At 47.4% G+C, this 24,710-nt stretch overlaps 1 protein-coding gene across 1 annotated transcript in view; it reads right to left on the reverse strand.

The window, feature by feature from the left end:
* Positions 1-10,229: 10,229 nt before the first annotated feature.
* Positions 10,230-24,710, reverse strand: part of LOC142282932 (uncharacterized) — a 59,629-nt gene continuing 45,148 nt past the window's right edge. The window contains exons 10-12 of the mRNA XM_075333066.1: positions 24,314-24,398; positions 10,805-10,872; positions 10,230-10,522 (exon numbers count right to left, since the gene is read on the reverse strand). Coding sequence (XP_075189181.1) covers positions 10,303-10,522; positions 10,805-10,872; positions 24,314-24,398 — 373 coding nt within the window. The 3' untranslated portion in view covers positions 10,230-10,302. The remainder of the gene's footprint in view (positions 10,523-10,804; positions 10,873-24,313; positions 24,399-24,710) is intronic.

Here is a 24,710-nt window from a genome sequence, read left to right on the forward strand (position 1 = left end):
CACATACAGTGGGTGAAATAAGTATTGAATGCGTCACCAATATTCTAATGATGCTATTCTAAAGTGGTGCAAGGCAATAGCTATGGGCAAGGTGGTCGTCTCTTACACCCCGGAACGTTACATGACGTTGAGGGCCCTTGCTGGGTGTGCAAATTTCTACTATGTGGGCATTACGCCCTTGCAGGCCGCATGATGCTGGAGGCTTTGGCTGGCCAACACCAGAAGTTGTACAACTCAGTGAGGGAGACCACCATTTCTTTGAAAACAGTGTTTTGTTGAACCCCCAGTGGACAACAACTATGTACAGTAGACAGCAGGTACATACCTTTTCATATGGTTCCTCTTCCACAAGAGCATTTCTATACATAGCCTCTTTGCTTCCCCAATGTAACACCCATCCGACGTCCTAGCCCTCCTTCGGCGAGGAGACTGGCCCTATCACCTTCCCGGCCGTCCTGTTCCTGGTGCATGCTGCTGTCTTTCAAGGCCTGCGCACGCCGCACAGGCCTCCTGAGAATGCCCATGGAAACGCCCCTTTTCTTAAACAGCTAGCACGCCCTGACCCTGAAGTGACCTCTCTGCTCAACTTGGAGACTGCAGATATTTAAGGAACCGTCTCCTTAAGGGAGGTGCCTGGGCAACACATTCATAAGGATGCTAGTACTCAGGTCCTATTGTGCTGCTGTCTTTCTGCTGTATTCTGCTGCTGATTCTTATCTGTGTTTCAGTGTAGTACAAGTCTGCTACTGCAACTATCCATGCAATCCAGCTACTATAATATCTGCTGACACTGCTGCAAGCATCCACACCGGCAATCTACCACGATACCTGCTGTCGCAAGTATCCACATCGGCTGCTGCTACCACATTCATCCATCCATCCCAGACAAATCCACGACTCCAGCTGTGCTACTGTTACTTTAACCAGAGACTGTCAGTTTTCGTACCCCTGGGGCCAGCTGTCGCAGCATCAGTCTTTTTGAGTGGCACCCTGTCTCACACCTGCAGCACAACACCCTTACCATTAGAGGCTCTGAGGAAAACCAGGTGTGGTTCCGTAGTCAAGCCCCTCTGGGTCTTCTGTGTGCTTCGGCTCACTGAACCCCATAAAAAGTGCAGAGATTGCTGCTGGAAAAGGGATACTGGTTTGGAGTGAGTCTAGCCTTATAGTACTTGCTGCTGCAACGTAAAAAATATATTGCATTCTCTAATAATACCGCTCTTTGCTGCATTTAGTTTAGGGAAAGCTGGAGAAGGGCTAGTGTATTATAGATATGTCAGCAGGGATTCTAGGCTTACAGGTGTTATGATTCGGAACCATGGAAGATCACAATAGATCATTGGCAAAAAGGTGACAAGAGCATTGGCAACTAATCTGGCCGCCATCCCCTTACTAACCATCAACACTAGAAGTAGCTGAGAGGTGAACTAACATCCTATGCACCGCGAACCCAGCCGGAGAACTAGCTATCCTAAAAGAAGGAAGGATGAATAGCTCTCTACCTCAGAAATAGACTGCAAAGGTATAGCAAGCCCCCCACATTGAAAGACTACGGTGATATAGGAAAACACAATACACAGATGGATGATAGGATTAGCAAAGGTGAGGCCCCATTGACTAAATAGGAAAGGATAGGAAAGGGGCTGATGGTGGCCAGAGAAAAACCCTACAAAAATCCAAATAACTGATAGTACTAAAAGTCCTCAGATCGCACAATTGGAACTCCGTCCTATATCACGCGCTGTTGTCAAACCAATGAACAGAAAACAGGAACAATTACAAATTCAAGAAGCAACAAACACATGGACTATAGGAGCAATACTCCAAACATAGCTGCAGGGAGCTTCCCAGCTAAGCAACAGAGAGGGAACATTTCTGCATGCAAATCAACTGACAATATCCACAGTAAATGACAAACTCAGATAAGAACAAAAAGAACAAAACAACATAAGAAAGAACAAGCACTTATCTGGGGTAGATGTGGTCTGGAGCAGGATGAGAAGGCTAGTAAACCAAAGAAAAAATGACAACCGCCTCAGACTGCTAGCAGACCAAGGTTTAAATAGGCAAAGATTTAGCAATGGAAACGCCCTTTGCTTCAGCACACCTGGTCTCTGTCCAAACCATTCCTGGCCACAAGAGGGAGCCTCACAGCAGCGAAAGCATAACTGACATTCACAATATACAGGCCTTGCCGCTACAATATAAAAATCTATTCTATAATAATACTGATCTTATCTGCATTACATGTAGGACAAACTGCTGGGGAAGGGATAGTGTATTAGAGGCATGTATGCAGGGATTCTGGTGAACTAACATCCTATGCACCGCGAACCCAGCCGGAGAACTAGCTATCCTAAAAGAAGGAAGGATGAATAGCTCTCTACCTCAGAAATAGACTGCAAAGGTATAGCAAGCCCCCCACATTGAAAGACTACGGTGATATAGGAAAACACAATACACAAATGGATGATAGGATTAGCAAAGGTGAGGCCTCATTGACTAAATAGAAAAGGATAGGAAAGTCCTCAGATCGCATGATCTGAACTCAGACCTATATCAGGCACTCTTGTCAAAACAATGAACAGAAAACAGGAACAATTACAAATTCAAGAAGCAACAAACACATGGACTATAGGACCAATACTCCAAAGATAGCTGCAGGGAGCTTCCCAGCTAAGCAACAGAGAGGGAACATTCCTGCATGCAAATGAACTGACAATATCCACAGTAAATGACAAACCCAGATAAGAAAAAAAAGAACAAAACAACATAAGAAAGAACAAGCACTTATCTGGGGTAGATGTGGTCTGGAGCAGGATGAGAAGGCTAGTAAACCAAAGAAAAAATGACAACCGCCTCAGACTGCTAGCAGACCAAGGTTTAAATAGGCAAAGATTTAGCAATGGAAACGCCCTTTGCTTCAGCACACCTGGTCTCTGTCCAAACCATTCCTGGCCACAAGAGGGAGCCTCACAGCAGCGAAAGCATAACTGACATTAACAACAATACCCCCCCCCTTGAGGAGGGGTCACCAAACCCTCACCAATGCGACCGGGTCGCTCAGGATGAGCATGATGGAAGGTGCGAACCAACCTGTCCGTATGAATGTCAGAAGCCACAACCCAAGAGTTATCCTCCTGTCCATAACCCTTCCATTTCACAAGGTACTGAAGCTTCCGCCTACAGAGACGGGAATCCAGAATTTTTTCAACTTCATACTCCAGATCCCCTTGTACCAAAACAGTGTCAGGAGGCGCTGCTGCAGGAACTGTTGGTTCCACATGGCTCTTCAACATTGTGAATCTTAAATGACGCAGGCAGAGCCAACCGAAAAGATACAGGGTTGCTAATCTCCGAAATTTTATAAGGTCTAATAAATCTGGGTTTAAATTTAGGAGATGGAACTCTCATAGGAATATTTTTAGAGGACAACCACACCATGTCCCCCACTTTAAACCGGGGACCCACAGTTCGACGCCGGTTGGCAAACTTTTGGGCAGTTTCTTGGGATTGAAACAATTTATCCACTACCTGCCCCCAAATCTGCTGCATTCTTTTTACCACAGAATCCACCCCCGGACAGTCAGACGCCTCAAGCTGCCCCGAGAGGAACCTGGGGTGATACCCAAAATTGCAGAAAAATGGGGACACCAATGTGATAGAGCTAGCTCTATTGTTAAGGGCAAGTTCAGCCAAAGGCAAAAACGAAACCCAATCATCCTGATCCGCAGAAACAAAACACCGTAAATAGGTCTCCAGGGTTTGGTTAGCCCTTTCAGTCTGACCGTTGATCTGAGGATGAAACACCGAGGAGAAAGACAGCTGAACACCCAATTTGGAACAAAAAATGCTCTAAAATCTGGATACGAACTGCACTCCTCTGTCAGAAACAATGTTTTCAGGAATAACATGCAAACGAACACCATGTTGGAAAAACAAAGGCACCAACTCTGATGAAGACGGCAACTTAGATAGGGGAACCAAGTGGATCATCTTGGAGAATCTATCACAGATCACCCAAATCACAGTCATTTTCTGAGTGAGTGACGGGAAGCTCTGAAATAAAATCCATAGAGATGTGCGTCCAAGGTCTCTTAGGTACCGGCAAAGGCAATAATAGCCCACTAGAACGTGAACAACAGGGCTTGGACCTAGAACAAACTCCACACGACTGCACAAAACTATGGACATCCCGGGACAGGGAAGGCCACCAGAAAAAGCGTCTCACAAGATCCCGAGTACCAAAAATGCCAGGATGACCCGCCAAAACAGAGCAATGAACCTCAGAGACAACTCGGTTTCTCCATTGGTCCGGGACAAACAGTTTCACCGCAGGACATCTCTCAGGTTTATCCCCCTGAAATCCCACCAGTGCCAACCATAGATCAGGCGAAATGGCCGAGAACTACACCATCATTCAGGATAGTAGACGGCTCGGCAACCTCCAAAGAGTCAGCACAGAAACTCCTGGAAAGGGCATCGGCCTTAACATTCTTGGTGCCTGGCAAAAAAGAAACCACAAAATTAAACCGGGTAAAAAACAAAGCCCACCTGGCCTGCCAAGGATTCAACCTCTTGGCAGATTCCAGATAGGTAAGATTCTTGAGGTCCGTAAGCATCACAACTTGATGTCTAGCCCCTTCCAACCAATGTCTCCATTCTTCAAATGCCCACTTCATAGCCAATACTTACCAGTTGCCCACATCATAATTCCCATCAGAAGGAGCAAACTTCCAAGAGAAAAAGGCACAGGGCTTAAGTTTACCCGAAATAGAGTCTCATTGAGACAGAACAGCTCCCGCTCCGATCTCTGAGGCATCGATCTCAACTTGAAATGGGCGAGACACATCAGGTTGCTGCAGGACTGGGGCAGAAGTGAACCGCCTTTAAAGCTCCTGGAAGGCCACAATTGCCTCCGGGGTCCAATTTTCAGCATCAGCTCCCTTCTTGGTCAAATCTGTCAGAGGTTTGACAATGGCAGAAAAATTGGCTATACATTTACGGTAAAAATTTGCAAACCCCAAAACTGCTGCAGGGATTTTAGAGAAGTTGGTTGCACCCAGTCTTAAATAGCCTGGACCTTAACTGGGTCCATTTTGATAGCGGAGGGAGACAAAATGAACCCCAAAAAGGATATCCTTTGCACCCCAAAGAGGCACTTTGACCCCTTAACGTACAGTGCATTTTCCTTGCCCAACATGAGAGTCCTAATCATCAGAAAAAATCAAGATGTCATCCAAATAGACAATGAAAAATTTACCAATAAGGTCCCGAAAAATATCATTCATAAAGGCCTGGAAGACGGAGGGGGCATTAGTGAGCCAAAAAGGCATCACTAGGTACTCAAAATGCCTCTCAGGAGTATTAAAAGCCGTCTTCCATTCATCACCCTCCTTAATACGGATGAGATTATACGCACCCTTAAGATCCAGTTTTGTAAACCATTTGGCACTCTTCACTCTAGAGAAAAGATCAGACATCAGAGGCAAAAGGTACTGATATTTGATCGTGATTTTATTTAGAAGGCGGTAATCAATACAAGGTCTCAACGACCCATCTTTCTTAGCAACAAAGAAAAAGCCAGCACCCAAAGGAGAAGATGAGGGCCGAATGTGCCCCTTCTCCAATGATTCCCTGATGTATGACCGCATGGCATCATGTTCGGGCACAGACAATTTGAAAATCCGCCCCTTGGGAAATTTACAACCGGGCACCAACTCAATGGAACAGTCGTAGTCCCAGTGTGGGGGCACAGAATCAGATTCATAGTCATTAAATACATCACAGAAATCAGACAAGAAAGCCGGAACATCAACTGTCTGAGCAGATGTGGATGACACAGAAAAGTCCTGATGCATACCTTGACAACCCCAACTGGCTAACGACAAGGATCTCCAGTCAAGAACTGGATTATGGGTCTGCAACCACAGAAATCCTAGTACCAAAGTATCATGTAAATTATGCAATACTAAAAATTTACAAGTTTCCTGATGCGCTGGTGCTACTCTCATAGTCACCTGAGTCCAAAATTGGGGTTTATTTTCTGCCAAAGAGGTAGCATCAATGCCCCTTAAAGGAATAGGAGTTTGCAAAGGAACCATGGGGAAACCACAATCCCTAGCAAACCCAAAATCCATCAAATTGAGCGCTGCCTCTGAGTCCACAAAGGCCAGTGCAGAAAATGAAGATAATAAGCAAATCAATGTGACAGACAAAAGAAAGTTTGGTTGCAAAGAACCCACAGTAACAGAACTAGCCAATCTCCTTTCACGTTTAATGCAGACAGAGATATTATGAGAAGCGTCTCCACAATAGAAGCACAGTCTATTCTTCCATTTGAACCCCTGCCGACCAGCATTAGAGAGGACCCTATCACACTCCATAGGCTCCAAAGGCTGTTCCACAGGCACAAAATCAGTAGGTATCTTCCTGCGCTCATGTAACCGCCTATCGATCTGAATGGCTAAGGTCATAGAGGCATCAAGACCAGAAGGGATGGGGAATCCCACCATTACATCCTTCACATTATCAGCAATACCCTTCGGAAAAAGAGCCGCAAGCGCGTCATCATTCCATTTGGTAAGGACCGCCCACTTTCGAAATTTCTGACAAAAAGTTTCTGCAGAATCCAGACCCTGAGTTAAAGACAACAAGGTCTTTTCTGCTTGGTCCACACTATTGGGTTCGTCATATAATAATGCCAAGGCCTGAAAAAAGGAGTCCACATCACTGAGAATCGGATCATCAGACGCCAAAGAGAAGGCCCAGTCCTGAGGGTCAGCACGTAGTAAGGAGATGACAATCTTGACCTGCTGTACGAGATTCCCCGAGGACTTAGGGCGCAGGTCAAAAAATAATTTACAATTATTTTTGAAGCTCAAAAATCTCGACCTATCTCCCGAAAAAAATTCAGGAACGGGAATCTTAGGCTCTGCAAGGGGAGTCTGTGCAAGATAAGACTCCATACGACGAACCTTAGCATCAAGATGAGCAACACGCTCACCCAATTCATCCATGCTAGAAAAAAAAAATCTTCCACGGAACCCAAAGAAAAGGAGGAAAAAATAAAATAAAACAGCAGACTTTTTTTTTTGTCTTTTTTCCTTCTTAAGAGTACCCTTTAAATTTTAGGCCGGTTGTACTGTTATGATCCGGAACCATGGAAGATCACAATAGATCATTGGCAAAAAGGTGACAAGAGCATTGGCAACTAATCTGGCCGCCATCCCCTTACTAACCATCAACACTAGAAGTAGCTGAGGGGTGAACTAACATGCTATGCACTGCAAACCCAGCCGGAGAACTAGCTCTCCTAAAGGAAGGAAGGATGAATAGCTCTCTGCCTCAGAAATAGACTGCAAAGGTATAGCAAGCCCCCCACATTGGAAGACTACGTTGATATAGGAAAACACAATACACAAATGGATGATAGGATTAGCAAAGGTGAGGCCTCATTGACTAAATAGAAAAGGATAGGAAAGGGGCTGATGGTGGCCAGAGAAAAACCCTACAAAAATCCAAATACCTGATAGTACTAAAAGTCCTCAGATCGCATGATCTGAACTCAGACCTATATCAGGCACTCTTGTCAAAACAATGAACAGAAAACAGGAACAATTACAAATTCAAGAAGCAACAAACACATGGACTATAGGACCAATACTCCAAAGATAGCTGCAGGGAGCTTCCCAGCTAAGCAACAGAGAGGGAACATTTCTGCATGCAAATCAACTGACAATATCCACAGTAAATGACAAACTCAGATAAGAACAAAAAGAACAAAACAACATAAGAAAGAACAAGCACTTATCTGGGGTAGATGTGGTCTGGAGCAGGATGAGAAGGCTAGTAAACCAAAGAAAAAATGACAACCGCCTCAGACTGCTAGCAGACCAAGGTTTAAATAGGCAAAGATTTAGCAATGGAAACGCCCTTTGCTTCAGCACACCTGGTCTCTGTCCAAACCATTCCTGGCCACAAGAGGGAGCCTCACAGCAGCGAAAGCATAACTGACATTCACAATATACAGGCCTTGCCGCTACAATATAAAAATCTATTCTATAATAATACTGATCTTATCTGCATTACATGTAGGACAAACTGCTGGGGAAGGGATAGTGTATTAGAGGCATGTATGCAGGGATTCTGGACTTACAGACCTTGTTGCTGCTACAATAATCCAAAACTCCTTTTCAGAGCTAAGTTTAATCTATTCTCTACCAATATCACTATTAGCTGCAATTATTGTAGGGAGAGCTGGTGGAGAAGGATTAGTGTATTAGAGGCATCTAGGCAGTGATTATTGACTTACATTCCTTTGCTGCTGCTACAATAAACCAAAAAGTCCTTTTTAGGGCTAATCCAAATCTATTCTATTCTCTAATAATACCAATCTTAGCTGCATTTAGTATAGGGCAAGCTGCTGGTGAAGGGATAGTGTTTTAGAGGCATGTAGGCAGTGATTCTAGCTTAACAGACCTTGCTGCTGCTACGTTAACCCAAAAGTCCTTTTCAGGGCTAATTCAAATTTATTCTATTCTCTAGTAATACTGCTCTTAGTTGCAATTTGTGTAGGGAAAGCTTGTGGAGAAGGGATAGTGTATTGAAGGGATCTAGGCAGTGATTCTCGCCTTACATTCCAAAATTCTTTTTCTCACCTTATTCAAATATATTCTATTCTCTAATAATACCACTCTTAGCTGAAATTAGTGTAAGGCGAGCTGGTGGAAAACAGCCAGTGTATTAAAGGCATCTAGGCAGTGGTCATTGCCTTACATTCCTTGCTGCTGCTATTTGAACCCAAAAGTCCTTTTCAGGGCTAATTCAAACATATTCTATTCTCTAATAATACTGCTCTTAGCTGCAAATAGTGTAGGACAAGCTCAGGAGAAGGGACAGTGTATTAGAAACATATAGACAGGGATTCAAGCCTCACAGACCTTGCTGCTGCTAAGTTAAACCAAAAGTCCTTTTCAGGGCTAAGTCTGATTTATTATATTCCCTAGTAATACCATTCCTTTTTTAAATCAGATGATTTCTATTAAACATAAGTAATTGGTGCAGAGCAAACAACAATAGACATTGCATGATGTGTATACACTTATAACAGAAATTTAAGTGTTGTAATATTCTGCAAAGGTAAAAACCATTTTAATTTTCCAAAAAAGAAACAGTTAAACAGCCTAACTGAATAGATTAACACAAATTAAAAAAATAAGGTTAGATTTAACAACAGTGCCTCTCTCCAGCTTAAAATTTGTTTGCCAGCCGCGTCACTCCATAGCATGTCCCTGTTTATGTCCACCCCTCTCCCTCCCACCTGGTCATCAAATCAATCTCTTTCAATCTCTCCCCACAGCGCCCCCCTGAATTTATGGCAACATATAGGTTAGCCAGACCCTTAACTCCAAAACAACTCTCTTCATTGCAGACATAATAGCAGATGATCTAACATGCCATCCTGAACTAATGTTCCAGAGAATGATACCATTCCTAGCTACAATTAGTGTAGGGAGAGCTGCTGGAGGAGGGATAGTTATGGATTAGACACCTCCCCATTACTAATCTAGGGCTTGATGGCAGCTGTGATTTTTGACAAATATTACCAGGGCAATCGGGATAAGCTAGGTAATGGATGGGCCACTTATGGGGAGGCTGTGGGCTAGTATTTTTAGGCTGGGACGACCAATAATATTGGCTCTGATAATACCAACCACCAGCTGTCAGCTTTATTCTGGCTGGTTATCAAAAATGAGGGAGACCCTATGCCATTTTTTTAAATGATTAATTTAAATAATTTTTAAAACGTCGTGCGATCTCCTCTATTTTTGATAACCAACCACAATAAAACAGATAGCTGGGGGTTGCAGCCTGTAGCTGCTGTTTATCAAAAATAGGGAGGGGAGCCAACATAATTTTTTTTTTGGTGGTGCTTCTGCCAATCACAGCCATGCCAATATTTGACATGGCTGTGATGAGGCCGGTAGTGCCTACACCGGAAAAGCTCACTGATTGGCTCCTCTGCAGTCTCTCATTAAGCTTTATTCGGATGACAAACCCAAATAGGAACCGGACTTACAGGAAAAAGTATGTGTTCGGGTCTGAAACACACAGTGTTCGGTATAAACCCTGAACTTTACAGTTCGGGTTCGCTCATCCCTAAATATAACCCTATTGTAAAAATATATTTCAGAAAAAAATACACACATTTATGTCACCCAAAGATCAGAATTTTATCTCCTCTTTATACTTTTCTCCTGTAAAATGTATATATGTAAAACAACTTAGTTCTGAATTTCTTTATGTTGGCACCGGCCCGAGTACTTTCAGCTTCATAAAGGGATACAGAATGTTCTGTAGTACCTCAACGGTTTGGTCAGAGAAGAGGCAGCGTAAGTCCAGTAGCAGGTAGTCCGGGTATATTGTATGGAAGACTTGCAAGAAAAAGAAGGAGAGCAGGAAGAAGATGCCAACACTAAAAGAATTCCACAGAAACTCCAGCGCCATGTTGTATAAGAACCTGAAAAAGACAGAGCGTTAAGGCTCCCATATACATTAGACTATTGTCAGCCGAATCCACTGATGATGGCGGGATCGGCTAACAGTCTAATGTGTATGGAGGCTTCCCGACTTTCCCAGACAGATGATTTCAGAGGAGAGAAGGATATGACCTGCTAAATTTTAAGAAACGTTCCTTTCTGTCTCCGAGAGAGAGGAGATTTATTGCCGTGCTCTCATAGAGAACACAGGAGCAATCGGCCGGAGGAGTCAGGAGAGATCGCTGTTGGCCAAACTATCTTACCTGCAAAATACACCCTGAATGCCCTGACCCTGCTGCTTCTTCATTTGTGCCTGTACTAGCTGCTTCTCCTGGAAGACATAATGGAAGTTATGAATGGCTAATAAATCAGCATTATGGGAATGGTTCGTGTCACAGCGCTTGGGTCTCCACTAGACATCAGACATCCATTAATATACCAGAACTATCCATGATAAAAAGATCTGACCACTGTGACATCCACTGTCCCCTTGTTTGCTAGAAGCAAAGTTATAGCAGCAGTAAGAATGCATCATGCTGCTAAGTCTGGCCAATGTTACTATTGAAGAATAACAAATCTTAAAATATTAAAGGAGTTGTCCGACATTAGCTTAACAAAAATGTTTGAGTTTATCTGTGCTGTATTGTCATATAAATCACACCTACATTGTTATTTTTTGTTTTCTAACTTTTGTTCCTCTTGAATTATCCCTTTATTCTCTGCAGCTCTTGTTTACATTCAGATCCAGTAAACATGACCACTTCCTGCTAAACCTCCCAGTCAGAGCTGTCACCACCCAGCCTCAGTGTCCAGCCCCACCCCAGTGTCCAGCCTCGCCCTCTGCACACACATTCCCTGTCAGTATATTCTTCCCCAGCACCTGACCTGTTATCACTACAGCATTGCAAATAACAGCCCCACATCGGGCTCTGCACCGCACACGCACACATATGGCTCTGCACCGCACACGCATGGCTCTGTACCGCACACGCACACATATGGCTGTGTACTGCACATGCACACATATGGCTCTGCACACGCACACATATGGCTCTGTACCGCACACGCACACATATGGCTCTGCACACGCACACATATGGCTCTGCACACGCACACATATGGCTCTGCACCGCCCCCCCCCCGCACACATATGGCTCACACGCACACATATGGCTCTGCACAAGCACACATATGGCTCTGCACAAGCACACGCACACATATGACTCTGCACAAGCACACATATGGCTCTGCACAAGCACACGCACACATATGGCTCTGCACAAGCACACATATGGCTCTGCACTGCCGCCCGCCTGCCCCCCCCTCCCCCCTCTTCCCTCCCTTCCGTCCCCTCCCGTCCCCTCCCCCTCCCCCTCCCCTAGGGAACACATAGGGAGTACATCGGGAACACATGTAGGGAGTACATACTCACCCGTCCTCGGTCCCCGCTGCTCCTGCACATTCGCCAGCTGTCTGTGCTCTGGACATATCAGCACAGTAGTGATGTCACTGCTGTGCTGAAGAGAGCACAGACAGCGGGAGGGAAAGTGATGAGAAGCAGTGCTGCGCTGCTTCTCATCAGCACTTTCAAATGTACCGGCATCTGTGATCTGTGATGCCGCTATATTTGAATGTGTGATCCTGAGCAGGGGGCCCGGTGCTGGCGCTGACACCACGGCAGCCGCCGCCAGGCCCCTCCCCCAGGTCACGGATCCCACTGCAGTGCAGGGGGAGGTTACTGGAGAGTAAAAGAGGTGCCGGGAAATGTGTGGGAGGGTGCAGGGACGGGGGCGGTGACTCCTCGCACTGTACAGCCCAGCAGGGAGGCGACATGCTGTTTCCACATTTGCATGTCAACATGACCCTGCCCATGTTGACATGAAATGACCGGAAGCAGCAAAATCGCGGCAGGAGCGGTCACATGACCGCTCTGAGCCGGTGGAGAGGGGCTGACAGCAGGGCAGGTAAGTGGTCTCTATCTACTTACCTGCCCCAATGTAGCCCAATAGGGAAATAAAAAAAAAAACTCAAAGAAGCCGGATAACCCCTTTAATGATATGTCGTAGCCCTGATTGAGTAATGGTTTCCTACCAATCATCCAAACCAAGTAAAAGAAGCACAAAGCTCGTGCACAATTATAGTAGTGCATGAACCCAAAGACTTTCTGATAAGTGTATAAACCGCCCTGTAATCACCTGAGCATGAACTGAGTGACTCTGGATTAAAACATCAGAAGGGGGTTAGAAAAGCAGGAACCTTACCGGACACAGTGCTAAATAGCGTCTATAACACGTCAAAAACTAATTCAATGCTTCATTACCGTGACCCTGATTTTGATGATGCAGTCCCTTCACCCACACTTACTTACCTTAAAGGGTTATCTTGATTTTTTTTAAAAATGACTACGAGCTGTGTACAGTATATCACAAAAATGAGTACACCCCCTCACAGTTTGTAAATCATTTATTATATCTTTTCATAGGACAAGACTGAAGATCTGACACTGTGATACAATGTACAGTAGTCAGTGTACGGCTTGTATAACAGTGTCAATTTCGTGTGCCTTCCAGGTAACACAGCACACACCATTAATGTCAAAACCACTGGCAATAAAAGTGAGTACACTCCAAAGTAAAAATGGCCAAATTGTGCCCAATTAACCATTTTTCCCTCCCCAGTGTCATGTGACTCATTAGTGTTACAAGGTCTTATGTGTGAATGGGGAGCAGGTGTGTTACATTTGGTGTTATCTCTCACACACTCTCTCATATCGGTCACTGCTGAAAAATAAGGAGCGCTGATAGTGTAATACCAACAGATCAGTGAGGTAGATCAGGAAAAATACACTCACCTGAAATGGTTGTGATAGTCACAACCACTGATAGAGCATAGGATGATGGCGTCTGCTGCAGCCCCACGTGGATGTGCATACAAATCAGAGTAAAAAGGGGGTTAATGCCGCGCATCAGCCAAAATGAAGATGTAGCACGTTGATGTTATAAACATATTCTTTTATTCCATCGGTCATCGGACCGATGGAATAAAAGAATACGTTTATAACATCAACGTGCTACATCTTCATTTTGGCTGATGCGCGGCATTAACCCCCTTTTTACTCTGATTCATATCGGTCACTGGAAGTTTAACATGGATCCTTATGGCACAGGATTTTTTAAGCTGAAAAACAGAATTGTTGCCTAGGCAATAATAAACAGTTTGCTGAAGACAAGCAGACCAAGGACATGGATTAGTGGAACCATGTCTTGTGGTCTGATGATACCATGATAAGATTATTTGGTTCAGATTATATCAAATGAGTGTGGCGGCAACCAGGGGAGGAGTAAAAAGACAAGTGTGTCTTGCCTGCAGTCAGGCATGATGGTGGGAGTGTCATTGTGCTGATGGCTGTTGGGAGCTAAGGGAGCCATGAATGCCAACATGAACTGGGACATACTAAAGCAAGGCATGAACTCCTCTCTTCGGAAACAGTACTGCAGGGCATTATTCCAACACTAAACACACCTCCAAGATGAAAACTGAGGGTAAGGGTGCTGGAGGGGCCGAGCATGTCTCCAGACCAAAACCCTATTGATCATCTGTTGGGCCTCCTCAAATGGAAGGTGGAAGAGTGCAAGATCTCGAACATGCACCAGCTCCATGATGTTGTCATTGAAGATGGAAGAGGATCCGGCGGCTCCTGTGAAGCTCTAGTGAACTCCATTCCAAGATAGTTAAGGCAGTGCTTGAAAATAATGATGCCCACAAAAAGTATTGACACTTAGGGGTGTACTCACTTTTGTTTTCCAGCAGTTTTGACATTAATGGCTGTGTGTAGATTAATTTACCGCGCACAACACATTTACACCTTTATACAAGCTGCACACTGACTACTTTATATTGTATTAAAGTGTCATATCTTCAGTGTTGTCCCATAAAAAGATATAATAATAAAATATTCACAAAAATGTGAGGGGTGTACTCATTTTTGTGATATACTGTATGTGTCAACACATTAAAATAACCATGCCATATTGATCTTTTCTTAACACTTAATCACCAACTTTAGGTGATCCTCACTGTTACAACAGCAATAATGGCACGTCCATGATTTCAAGGGATTTTCTCATCATTATAAATTGTGACAATTTCTAAGTGCTTTCAAATACAAGCATCGTTGCTATTTACCTCTTATTAAAAAACCTCTTAGTTCTCAAGAATGAATGGATTTTTAAATTTGCACTTTACTGCCCATTGCTTAGGTTTCTGGCCACTGCAGTTCTCTATCAGCAGTGATCTTATAAGAGAGAAGCAAAGCGCTTACAAGCTTTTTTATACAGAGCTTCCAAATCTACAGGGACCATATTAGTGATGGTGCTGGAGAAGCAGAATCTTAAGAAAAAACTAATGGTTATTTTATTATCTTAACATAATTCAACTTTAATCATTGGGTCACTGTTAATTACAATGCAGGTTAGTTTATGGGGAATCATAGAAATCATCATTATGCATCTGCGACGCCCTGGCAAAACCAGGTAGTCACAGTTAGGCCCCTGCATAACACCTTCCCTCATTAGGAAACACACAGCCAACCAGAAAACCCTAGTTACCCCCCTTAGGGAAAGATAGACACACCAGTGGGCGTGACCAGGTGGTTGGGACACGCTGTTACGAACCGGCGCCGCCATAGCCGCAAGCAGCCTGCTGCGGTTCCTGTTGCGCCCAGGCACCGGCTGCCGTTCTTGGCCGTGCCTCGGATCGTCCAGTTGGCTGTTCCTTCCACCACGTCTAAGTGTGGAGAGGCGACTAGTGCGCATGCGTGCGCCGATTTACCCCAGCCAGAGTTTAAGCCCGGTGTTTTGCCTAGTGAGCATGCTCAGCCTGATTGTGTTATGTCTGAGACTAAGTCCTCAGTTCAGGCTACTGAGCATGCTCCCACAATTAACCCCAACAGCCTCTTTGCACAGGTACTTGGACTTCGTGCTGTGTCTAAGTGCTGGGATGTGCCTACTGAGCACGCTCAAACTGATAGACTGCTGTCTGAGCCTGTTGCTCAGGCTACTGGGCATGCTCAGGCACTTAGTGCACCAGAGGCTAGGTCCGGTAAGGACCTCACTGAGCATGTCCATGAGGTGGCAGGCCCTGATAGGGCAGAGGGTGTCAGGTGTCCTGATGACGTGGCAACTCCGGACTGGCTCGCAGAGGCCCGCCCCTATGATCTGGCACCTCAGTATTGGTCGTCAGACGATGACTGGTGAAGTGTTTGGGGCGTGGTTGCCATGAGGTCATCAATGACGTGGCGGTTCCGGATAGGTCGCATGTGACGTCACTGATGACATGGCACTCTGCTATTGGACCTTGGTGGTTCCACCCTGAGTTTGGGGCGGACCCAGGTTATAAAAGGGGCTGGAGACAACATGGAGGTGCGCAGTCTTCACTTTTGCTCAGTCAGAGCACACCTCCATGTTAGAGCCTCATTGCGGCATAAGCCTATGTTGGGAAGCGGTAGGTAGGGTTAGGCGAACGGTGCCTGTCACGCCAAGATTCGTGGCTCGGCACATCAGGGTCAGGCGCCGTGCTTCTCTCCTGCCGTTCCAGTCTTGCTATAGCAGCCCAGTGGCGTTAACTGGGCTGCGGCTGCTGTGCTTCCTGTCCGATTGTGCTCCCTACGCACACAGACAACGCACCTGCTGCGCCATCTGTCCGATTGTGCTCCCTACGCACACGGACAACGCACCTGCTGTGCCACCTGTCCAATTGTGCCCCCTACGCACACGGACAACGCACCTGCTGTGCCACCTGTCCAATTGTGCCCCCTACGCACACGGACAACGCACCTGCTGCGTCACCTGTCCGGTTGTGCCCCCTACGCGCACGGACAGTGTACCCCAGGACCCCTGTGGAGTTAACAGGGTGTTCCTTATCCTCCTCGGCTTCCCGGTCAACGCTACTGGTGTACCCATCTGGCCTGACGTGTCCTACACACACGTGGCCAGTCGAGAGGTGGCCAGAAACGCTAATCGGAGGACCGCTCGGCCTGACGTGTCCTACACATGTGGCCGACAGGGCACTTCCGTGGCGGTCTTCCGGTCAACGCTACCTGGTTACCACCCGGCCTGACGTGTTTCCTGCACATGTGGTTGGTGTAGCGCTAGGTAAACCAAAACGCTAATCGGGTTGTCGTCCGGTCTGACGTGTCCCAACACACGTGACCGGTTCCCAGAATTCCTGGGTTATCTCAGAGCCATCCAGCTCTATAGTCTCCGCCTAACCCTCAGGTGCCAGCAGCTCCTTTGTCATCTGGAGCACGGTGGGCCCCGACTGGCGATTAGGATATATACCTCCTGGTCCTAATCTGCCGGTCCCCCCGTAACAGTAAGACTGCGCCAGGGTCTGGCTGGCATGGCGGAGATGGAGCAGCTACATCAGTTCATGCTGCAGCTTGATGCCAGAGTGAGGTCTCTGGAGAAGTCTGCTCTTGCTGCTGATATGGATGATGTGGTGGCTCAAGCGGCTGCAATGGTGTCAGTCACCAAGCCTACTCCAACCCTCCCTCACCTCTCGCTGCCCAACAAGTTTACGGGGAACAGCAAGGCATGTAGGGAATTCGTGAACCAGTGCTCAGTCCATCTAGAGCTGTTGGCTGCACGGTTTCCTACAGAGAGGTCGAAGGTGGGGTTTATCATCTCCTTGCTCTCTGATAGAGCACTGGAGTGGGCTAGACTATTGTGGGAGAGGAATGACCCCGTAGTACAGGACTCTAAGGAGTTTTTGGAGTCCTTGCGACAAGTGTTCCTGGGGCCTCAGGTCACTCACGACTCGGCCCTACAGCTACTGACTTTGGAGCAGGGGCGTACCTCCTCAAGTCAATATGCTGTGAGTTTCAGGACACTTGCTGCAGAACTGGGGTGGTCAGAGAGGACTCTCATTCCACTGTTCTGGAGGGGATTAGCCTCGCACGTGAAGGACGCATTAGCTTCGCGTGAGGTACCAACTACCCTTGAGGGCCTCATGACTCTGGCTACCCGCATTGCCCTGCGGACCTCCGAACGTCAGCTGGAGCGCAGGTCAGAGGGTCGTTCAGCCACTGTAGTGGTCTCTCCTACTGCACCTCCCTTAGAGGACATCTCTGTCCCTATGGACATCGCTAGGGTTGGTGTTGCTAGGTCTTCGAGTCGCAAGGGCATTTCCTGTTTCGCTTGTGGGCAGTATGGTCATTATGCCAACCGTTGCCCAAAGCGTCAGGGTAAGCGACTGCGATTGGTGACCATAGCTGAAGGTAGACTGGACTCTGCGTCATCCATTAGGGTGATGTTTCCCGCGTCCATTTCCTTTAAGGGGTCAACATGGTCCACAAGGGCAAGTGTTGACACAGGTGCTGGGGATAGTTTCATCTCCTCCTCTTTTGCCCGGCGGCATGCCATCCCACTGGTGCAAATGCCAAGGCCAGTGAGAGTCCGTGTATTGGATGGGTCCTTGTTGCCCAAGGTAATTCACCAGCGGACAGTGCCCATTACCCTTGCCATGTCATCTGGGCATAGGGAGATCATTTCATTTCTGGTTCTCCCTAAGGGTGCAGATGATATTCTGCTGGGTATTCCTTGGTTAAAGCAACATTCCCCACATATCGACTGGTCGTTTGGGATGATTACGCGGTGGAGCAAGTCTTGTAGCTCCCACTGCATGTCTCCATCTTCCGTCCGTCGCTCAGTGGTATCTGTGGCGACTATAGACCATTCGAGTGGGAGGGCCGCTAGAGGGGGGGGTACTGTTACGAACCGGCGCCGCCATAGCCGCAAGCAGCCTGCTGCGGTTCCTGTTGCGCCCAGGCACCGGCTGCCGTTCTTGGCCGTGCCTCGGGTCGTCCAGTTGGCTGTTCCTTCCACCACGTCTAAGTGTGGAGAGGCGGCTAGTGCGCATGCGTGCGCCGATTTACCCCAGCCAGAGTTTAAGCCCGGTGTTTTGCCTAGTGAGCATGCTCAGCCTGATTGTGTTATGTCTGAGACTAAGTCCTCAGTTCAGGCTACTGAGCATGCTCCCACAATTAACCCCAACAGCCTCTTTGCACAGGTACTTGGACTTCGTGCTGTGTCTAAGTGCTGGGATGTGCCTACTGAGCACGCTCAAACTGATAGACTGCTGTCTGAGCCTGTTGCTCAGGCTACTGGGCATGCTCAGGCACTTAGTGCACCAGAGGCTAGGTCCGGTAAGGACCTCACTGAGCATGTCCGTGAGGTGGCAGGCCCTGATAGGGCAGAGGGTGTCAGGTGTCCTGATGACGTGGCAACTCCGGACTGGCTCGCAGAGGCCCGCCCCTATGATCTGGCACCTCAGTATTGGTCGTCAGACGATGACTGGTGAAGTGTTTGGGGCGTGGTTGCCATGAGGTCATCAATGACGTGGCGGTTCCGGATAGGTCGCATGTGACGTCACTGATGACATGGCACTCTGCTATTGGACCTTGGTGGTTCCACCCTGAGTTTGGGGCGGACCCAGGTTATAAAAGGGGCTGGAGACAACATGGAGGTGCGCAGTCTTCACTTTTGCTCAGTCAGAGCACACCTCCATGTTAGAGCCTCATTGCGGCATAAGCCTATGTTGGGAAGCGGTAGGTAGGGTTAGGCGAACGGTGCCTGTCACGCCAAGATTCGTGGCTCGGCACATCAGGGTCAGGCGCCGTGCTTCTCTCCTGCCGTTCCAGTCTTGCTATAGCAGCCCAGTGGCGTTAACTGGGCTGCGGCTGCTGTGCTTCCTGTCCGATTGTGCTCCCTACGCACACAGACAACGCACCTGCTGCGCCATCTGTCCGATTGTGCTCCCTACGCACACGGACAACGCACCTGCTGTGCCACCTGTCCAATTGTGCCCCCTACGCACACGGACAACGCACCTGCTGTGCCACCTGTCCAATTGTGCCCCCTACGCACACGGACAACGCACCTGCTGCGTCACCTGTCCGGTTGTGCCCCCTACGCGCACGGACAGTGTACCCCAGGACCCCTGTGGAGTTAACAGGGTGTTCCTTATCCTCCTCGGCTTCCCGGTCAACGCTACTGGTGTACCCATCTGGCCTGACGTGTCCTACACACACGTGGCCAGTCGAGAGGTGGCCAGAAACGCTAATCGGAGGACCGCTCGGCCTGACGTGTCCTACACATGTGGCCGACAGGGCACTTTCGTGGCGGTCTTCCGGTCAACGCTACCTGGTTACCACCCGGCCTGACGTGTTTCCTGCACATGTGGTTGGTGTAGCGCTAGGTAAACCAAAACGCTAATCGGGTTGTCGTCCGGTCTGACGTGTCCCAACACACGTGACCGGTTCCCAGAATTCCTGGGTTATCTCAGAGCCATCCAGCTCTATAGTCTCCGCCTAACCCTCAGGTGCCAGCAGCTCCTTTGTCATCTGGAGCACGGTGGGCCCCGACTGGCGATTAGGATATATACCTCCTGGTCCTAATCTGCCGGTCCCCCCGTAACACACGCCCACCAAGGGATCCAGATAGCCCGGGGAGGAAAAGCAGCAGATCAATTAAGCTTTAGAGTTCAGTTTGGAGAGGAGTGTGGGCTGGAGCTAGGGGTAGCTCCAGCAGTGAGGTCCAAGTTGAACGGTACCAGGGTAGGAGCCCTGGTGCCATTGGCTAGGAGGCAGACGGTGGTCTCCGTCAGCAGGAGACGGGAAGACGGTTCGGTGGAACCGAGGTGGACCGGGACAGGGTTGTAGCCCGCAGGTACCGACACGGGGAACCGACCCGGAAACCGTAGCACAAAGGGGGTACTCGGACCCTGAAGCCAGGACCAGAACCAACTGGAGCTGGTTAATTAACCGATTGAGGCCAGGACTAGAGGTCCTGTCCCACCCAAAGTCCCTCATAGAAGACAACAGCCCACCGATTAGGTCACCGCCAGGGCCCATAGATCCCACGGCTCCTTAGGCCACATCCAGCCGGGAGCGGACTCCTGAGTTTCACACTAGGAAAGTCCATCTTACATACAGCAGTGCAGGAAAAGGATAGAGACCACCAGCTGGGTGGGGGACCAGAACGCAACCTGCCGCGGCACCAGCCACCATCACCTTGGTTTACTCCATCTTGCAGCTCTCTGAGATCTCTTTTATTTGGGCTTTTGTCAGGGTGTGTTGCTGACTTTGGCTGTACTGGTTGCTGGGGTTCCTGGCTTGCTCTGGACTCTGGCTTAGCAGGGCTTTATGATGGTAGGAGCTGGGGTTGCTGTTCTGTATGTGTGCCTGGTGTGATAGCGTCCTCTTGTATATACTGAGCCATAAAGGGAATCGTCCTCTCCTCTCTCTCCTCTCTCTCTCTCTCTCTCTCTCCTCTCTTCTCTCTCCTCTCTCTCTTTTCTCTCTATCTCTCTTCTCTCTCTCTTCACTCTCTCTCTCTCAGACCTGGCGATGATTAGCTGATGCGGTCACTTGACGTAATCAGCTGACACTATAAGTCAAGCGGTGAGGCCGGCTTTTTACCGCCTGGTCGGATAAACTATCAGCTGATGCTGTCGGACAGAAATCTGCACAGAAGTGTGTAGTTTGTTTTTTTGTTGCACTGATGCATCAGCTGATTGTATAAAAGCCGTTTATACAATCAGCTGCTGTGTCATGGGATTCAGGCCCTTGAACCTGATCAACCGATCAGATGATATTGTATCCAGATTGGACAGCGCGGGACCCTTGACTGTTATGATCCAGAACCATGGAAGACCACCATAAATCATTGGTAAAAGGTGACAAGAGCATTGGCAACTAATATGGCCGCCGCCATCAACACTAGAAGTAGCCGAGGGGTGAACTAACATCCTGTGCACCACGAACCCAGCAGGAGAACTAGCTATCCTAAAGGAAGGAAAGATGAATAACTCTCTGCCTCAGAAAATAGATAAAGAATAGCAAGCACCCCACATTCAAAGACTGCGGTGATATAGGTAAACACAATACACAGATAGATGATAGGATTAGCAAAAGGTGGGGCCCTACTGACTAAATAGGACAGGATAGGAAAGGGACTGATGGTGGCCAGAGAAAATCCCTACAAAATTCCAAAAAACCTGATAGTACAAAAAGCCCTCAGATCACTAGATCTGAACTCCGTCCTATACCAGGCGCTCTTGTCATACCAATGAACAGAAAGCAGGAACCATTACAAATTCAAGAAGAAACAAACACATGGACTTATAGGAGCAATACTCCAAACATAGCTGCAGGGAGTTTCCCAGCTAAGCAACTGAGAGGGAAGATCCCTGCATGCCAATAAACTGAAAACAACCACAGCAAATGACAAACTCAGATAAGAGCAAAAAGAACCAAACAACAAATAAAGAGCCAAGCACTTATCTGGGGTAGATGTGGTCTGGAGCAGGATGAAGCAGGCTGGTGAACAAAGAACTGACATCCGGCATAGCCTGCTAGCAGACCAGGGTTTAAATAGGCAGAGAGTTAGCAATGGAAACGCCCATTGCTCAACACACCTGGTCTCTGTCCAAACCATTCCTGGCCACAAGAGGGAGCCTCACAGCAGCAAAAGCATAACTGACATTCACAACACTTGACCCAGGATTACTGTGGAGGGGGGTTCTTTATTTCAATAAAGATGGAGCCACTAATTGTATTGTGTTTTATTTCTAATCAAAAATATTTTTCTGTGTGTTGTTTTTTTTATCTGTACTAGAAATTCATGGTGGCCATGCCTAATATTGGCATGACGCCATGAATTTTGGGCTTAGGGCCAGTTGATAATATACAGCTAGCCCTAACCCCATTATTACCCAGCGAGCCACACGTCACCAGGGCTCCTGGAAGAGTTGGTTACAGCGCCAGAAGATGGCGCTTCTATGAAAGCGCCGTTTTCTGGGGCGACTGTGGACTGCAATTCACAGCAGGGGTGCCCAGAAAGCTTGGCACCCTGCATTGCGGATTCCAATCCAAAGCTGCCTAGTTGTACCTGGCTGGACACAAAAATTGGGCGAAGCCTGCGTCATTTTTTTTTTAATTATTTCATGAAATTCGTGAAATAATTAAAAAAACAAAGGGGTTCCCTATATTTTGGTTCCCAGTCGGGTACAAATAGGCAGCTGGGGGTTGGGGGCAGTCTGTATCTGCCTGCTGTACCTGGCTAGCATACATAAATATGGCGAAGCCCACGTAATTTTTTTGGGGGGCAAAAAACTCTCCTGCATACACTAGTGAATGGAGAATGCTGAGCCTTGTAGTTCTGCAACTGCTGTCTGCTGTAGGTCTGTATGGAGGAGAGCAGACAGCAGCTGCAGAACTACAAGGCTCAGCATGCTGCATCCAGGACTGTATGCTGGAGGGAGAGACAGGGGGAGCAGAACTACAAGGCTCAGCATGCTCCATTCACTAGTGTATGCAGGAGAGCAGACAGGAGCTGCAGAACTACAAGGCTCAGCATACTCCATCAAGGACTGTATGCAGGAGTTTTTTGCCCACCAAAAAAAATGACGTGGGCTTCGCCATATTTTTGTATGCTATCCAGGTACAACAGGCAGGTATGGCTGCCCACAACCCCCAGCTGCCTATTTGTACCCGGCTGGGAACTAAAAATACAGGGAAGCCCTTTTTTTAATTATTTCATGAATTTCATGAAATAATTAAAAAAAAAAAACGACATGAGCTTCGCCCCATTTTTGTGTTCAGCCAGGTACAACTAGGCAGCTGGGGATTGGAATCCGCAGCACAGGTTGGCCCGAGCTTTCTGGGCCCCTCTGCTGCGAATTGCAGTCCGCAGCCACCCCAGAAAATGGCGGTTTCATAGAAGCGCCAACATCTGGCGCTGTATCAAACTTTTCCAGCAGCCCTGATGCCGGGTGGATTGCTGGGTAGTAAAGGGTTAATACTTGCTTCATTTTACTAGCTAGTATTAAGCCAGAGATTCTTAATGTCAGGCAAGTTTGACACGGCCATTAAGAATCTCCAATAAAGGGTTAAAAAAAAGACACCACACAGAAAAAATACTTTAATAGAAATAAATACACAGACACACTTAGAGACTCCATGTTTATTACTCCCTCTCAACCCTCCACGATCCTGATCTTCTGTCTTATTTCTCCTTCAACCCATGCAGCTCTGCTACATCAGACAACACTGCATGGGAGGAAGACTCTGCTGCTCCCATGCAGTCTAATCACTCAGTGAGTGAGTAGAGGCTGCGGGATGTAAGCGGTGATGGCACCGCTGCTACCGTTGAAATAGTAATCTGACAGGCGGGTTACTATAGCAACGGTGATCTCCGATCACCTGATTCCCGGTGCCGCTATTCACCGGCTGTGGCATCCAGTCCTTGCATGTGGGCTGACTCTGTAAAGAGCGCCAACATGCAGGAAGGGTGAGCCAAGCATGTGCCCAAGCATCTCGCCGGTACACGGAGATGCTCAAACAAGCACCATGTACCGGAGAGATGCACTGACAGGAACTAGCATGACGTCTAGCCATGTGACCAGTCTGTAGCCAATGAGATAATACACACGTGACTGGTCACATGCTATGGCGACGTCACGGAAGGTGCTATCATCAGTGCTGGTTACTGGGAGGGCGCAGCGATGATCGGAAGGAGAAGCGGCGGGAGACAGAGTCTGCAGGACGCATAGCGGGGACCTGTAAATATAATGGCAATGTTTATTAACTGTATGTGTACATGTATAATGTGTTTGTATGTGTTTGCCTGCCATTGTTTTCAATGGGGTTCAAAGGTGTTCGACGAACCGAACTCGAACACTAGGGGGGTGGCTCATCTCTAGTCTCCACTCACCAGATCGATCTGTATTATCTCACACATTATTGTGTCGCTGGCTCTTCTGTTCTCCATAAAAGCCCTTTCCTCGATTTCTTTCCTCCTTAAAGAGAGAGGTCAGTTATACAATCTATGAAGTTTCATCACAATCACAGGTACCTGAAATCAATATCATCTGAGAAACCATTATGGTTCAAGAACCAGTTATAAGGAAAACTCCTAAATAAGTACAGTGGAACCTTGGTTTACGAGAACAATCCGTTCTTGGAGTGTGCTTGTAAACCAAGTTACTTGTCTAGCAAGGCAAAAATTCCCATAGGAAATAATGGAAGCTCAGACAATTCGATCCACAACTTGTGCAGTGTCCCCTATTGTGCCATTCCACACACACACAAACACACACACACACACATAT

This window comes from Anomaloglossus baeobatrachus, chromosome 2 (genome assembly GCF_048569485.1).
Source record: "Anomaloglossus baeobatrachus isolate aAnoBae1 chromosome 2, aAnoBae1.hap1, whole genome shotgun sequence".
Lineage (NCBI taxonomy): Eukaryota > Metazoa > Chordata > Amphibia > Anura > Aromobatidae > Anomaloglossus > Anomaloglossus baeobatrachus.